Raw genomic sequence first — 3,547 nt, forward strand, 5'->3', positions numbered from 1 at the left:
CGTTATGAATAAATTGAGTCTCCAAATTCATCATTGTAGTTGTAGTTACTACTTTTGGTAATTGAATAAATGCAAAAATCATATATGTTTTCAAATGTCTGTTCTGGTAAATACTTATTAATAGTAGATAACCAATAAAATCCTGAGATTAAGCAAACAAAAATTGATTGGATCCGGTTTGGAACGAGGAATAGTTGAGACTAGAAGTGACAGAGAAATCAGGATTGCGGTGAGGAACTGTGATCAATAGCCGTTATTAATTCCGTTTACTTCTGCCCCGACCTGTTTGCCCACTGCCCACCTGTTCGGGGCCCTTTCCCAATCTGTCCAGCGGAGATATCACAATCTACTAGTTGAATTTGCCGAGTAACTAACTACTTTCTGATACTAACTCGTATAATAGATTATAGAAATGCACTTAATTTAGTAAAGCATTAATATTTTAGGGAGGGATAAAATGTTTTTATCCTACCACTGGGAACTAAGAATACGATTGTAATCTGTAGGGCCAGCCTTATGTAGTTGCGGCCGCACAAGGACTTGCGCTTAAACAAATATGTTTTCTATTTACTTAATAAAATTAAAAAATACAAAGTAAATGATCACTATGTTATAATCATATGACACAAGCTTGTGAAGAAGGTACCAATTGATAGTATTCCAATAATTGTCTCAAGGCCAACTTCTTCTAGAAGGATTCGCAGGAGTTATGGAGAAAGCAAGATTAGAAACTAGCAAGTTTGAGTGGGTTGGAGTTTTTTATGGAAGGGTATCTGGTTTAGGACTAATCAAATGTGTACTATAATAAGAGCATTAGAAATTGTGGCAAAGAAAAGAGCATTGAAAATTTTACTTAGGATTTTGGATAGTGGAATTTGATTCGAGAGGAATAAAAGGCGTTTGTAATGTCACAAGTTGCCTTATCGTAATCATATATTTAATTAATTGGAGGCTTGAACCTAGTAAGTCGTTGGCAGTTTCCTCCCTTATAGTTGTTTCTAAGATTTTTTTAAAGCAAATTCTGGCATATGTGGTCTAGCAGCAAAGGAGTAGTGCGCTGAGCTTGCGTATGTCATTGCTGCCGATAATTAACGAATTATTTTTTATTTTCTTATTATACTATTAACTGTGGGGAGTCTATTTAATTTTAATAAGAACACAACTTTGTACATTTAGACTATGGTGCAGCCCAGCACTCATTATATCTGAATTATCTGCCCCGTTGCTTTTCCAAAGCGGTGATATCCACTACCATGGTGTGGATTGGTCATTAGTGTGAATTGGGGCGTAGGTCCTAGAGCGCCCGGTTCGGAACGTTTTGGGTTCAATTCCCACTTGGATAGTTATTAATTATTTCTCGGTGGTCTCGAGAAATGAATCTTGACACTTTCACCTTGGTTAGTACGTGGCGGAAACTCTTCTAGCCATCAGGGATTGGCAAAGAGGACCACCAGGCCCACTTACCGGACTTGTTCCTCCCACCAGATACTAATACTAATACCAACAGTGGCAGGATCAGATCCGATCTGATCCTGCGTATGGGTTCAGATCGGTCGAGCCGGATTACCATAGTTGCCTTGCAGCAATTAGAATAGTTCTGACAATAGGACAAAAATGTGGTCCAGGACTTTACTGGCTAGAGGGAGGAGGTATATAAGTCGGTAAACATTTGGCGTTTCCTTACCCTAGCCACCTCCCTTGTAAAGCAGTCTCAAGTCTGCAACCACTTACCTACTTGAAAAGTCTCCCTTATCTAAACTCTCTTTGAATACCTTCAACACCTCCTCCTAAATAGAAGCGCAATATTATTATGGATTACATCATCTATGACCATCTAGTCCTGGAACCAACCCAATCACTGTCTGGCCCTCTAATGTCTCACTATGCTATCTTCTACACAATCGCTGGACGGATGGTCTCTCGGGTGTGTATTGTCTATATCCTCCAAAGTTGTTGTATGGACTGCATTACTGTAGCGGCCTTCAAATTATGATTAAAATTGTTCAAAATGAATTGGATTATGGTTATCAGGATGTAGAATAAAGGTTTTAAAGAGGTGCTAACTGAATGAAAATCTGATAAATCTTTCATCTACACTATGTTTAGGATTGAGGAGGAAGAAGAGGATTGCAATCATTGAACTTTAGGAACGTTTTAGTGATTGTATATATTAATTTGTCAGTGTTTGTACGATTTTCAGTTAAGTGTAATTAATTTAAATATTACCCAGGAAGAATTGAGTTGGAATATTTCTAATTCTAATGATACCTGAGAGAGCTGGTCGTTGAGTAAGGCGTGACTGCTCTTGGTCCTCTCGGTGGCTTCCTTGGTCATCGCCTTGGAGAGGTCACTCGGCTCAACGGTCCTCCTCCAACGGATCCAGCAGTGCCTGGAACAAGAACTTCTCTCTCTATAAAGGCTACATCATCAATAATTACCACTTATTAGTGGTCTTTATATTAGGTAGTATGTTATTATAATTTTGTGAAAACACTATTTTGAACCTATTTGTATTAGAATAGTGAGATAGTGTTAACCGTAGTTGTAAGTAAAGGAGAGGAGAAAAATACTCTTTTAGCTAAATTTTATTGTTTTAATATTTGTAACACAAGACTGAAACGACAAGAAACTGCTCGTAGATTCCGATTGCTACAACACTTACTTGACAAACGCTCTAAACTTCCCATTCACTACTGTTATTCCTACCTCTATTATTCGTAGTCTTCACAGCGCCAGTGGTCGCCATCAAACATCGGCATAGAATGGTAGCAGCCTATGCAGACGATATAGGAGTCTACGCCTCCAGCATGAGAGCTGAACTGGCCCTCCACCACGCACAAGCCGCCTCTGCCACCATCGTAGCTGCTCTCAAGAAGGACGGCATCAGAGTTAACCCTGCCAAGACGAATGCCATCGTCATGTCCTTTCAGAAGGGCAAGAAGAGCAGACTACCCCAGCGGTTCGTCGTGGATGGCGAGGGTCGGAATATCTCCAACACCATCCTCTACCTCGGTGAGACTCAAGCTGGCCCGGCAGAAGTCGCATAGGCTCTACCATCTCCTGATGTCACAACAACTTTCACTGCGCCTGAAGCTACAAATATATAAGACTATCATTCGTCCAACGCTGCTCCATGGTGCACCACTAATGAGACACCTCTACAAAACGACACTGACCAACCTACAGAGTTTCCAGAACTCCCTCCTAAGGTGAATAGTACGAGGAACATCACTCCAGCGGGTCAGGAACAGAGAAATTTGTGCAGAGCTCCAACTCCCAACTGTGCCAGAATTCATAAGCCGTAGGCACATCAAGTTCTTTGATGGGCTGAAAGCCTGTGCCAATCCACTGTTCAGAGAAATCACCCCTCCACCAAGACCTGGGAGGTGGCAGAGCACTGTTCCCCTGGTCGATGTTCTCGCCTTGGGAGGGACTTCTGGTTCTCCAGCCTGAAGTCATCACTTCTTCAAAGCCAGCCGGAATAGCCCCTCCCTATTCCTAGTACGCTCACGGCAGACTCATGCCATCATCGATGACACCGCCTTCA

At 41.4% G+C, this 3,547-nt stretch overlaps 1 protein-coding gene across 2 annotated transcripts in view; it reads right to left on the reverse strand.

Annotated features, from left to right (window-relative positions):
• The window catches only part of LOC106692574 (uncharacterized), a 122,391-nt gene that overhangs the window by 35,365 nt on the left and 83,479 nt on the right, over positions 1 to 3,547 (reverse strand). Inside the window, exon 3 of one of the 2 annotated variants that reach the window (XM_067048586.1) lies at positions 2,269 to 2,389. In XM_067048586.1, the coding sequence (XP_066904687.1) occupies positions 2,269 to 2,389 (121 nt within the window). Of the gene's footprint in view, positions 1 to 2,268; positions 2,402 to 3,547 lie in introns of both variants that reach the window. The other variant, XM_067048585.1, reaches the window with a different exon arrangement.

The sequence above is a fragment of the Halyomorpha halys genome, unplaced genomic scaffold (genome assembly GCF_000696795.3).
Source record: "Halyomorpha halys isolate HHAL.00 unplaced genomic scaffold, Hhal_1.1 Scaffold61.1, whole genome shotgun sequence".
Taxonomy (NCBI): Eukaryota; Metazoa; Arthropoda; class Insecta; order Hemiptera; family Pentatomidae; genus Halyomorpha; species Halyomorpha halys.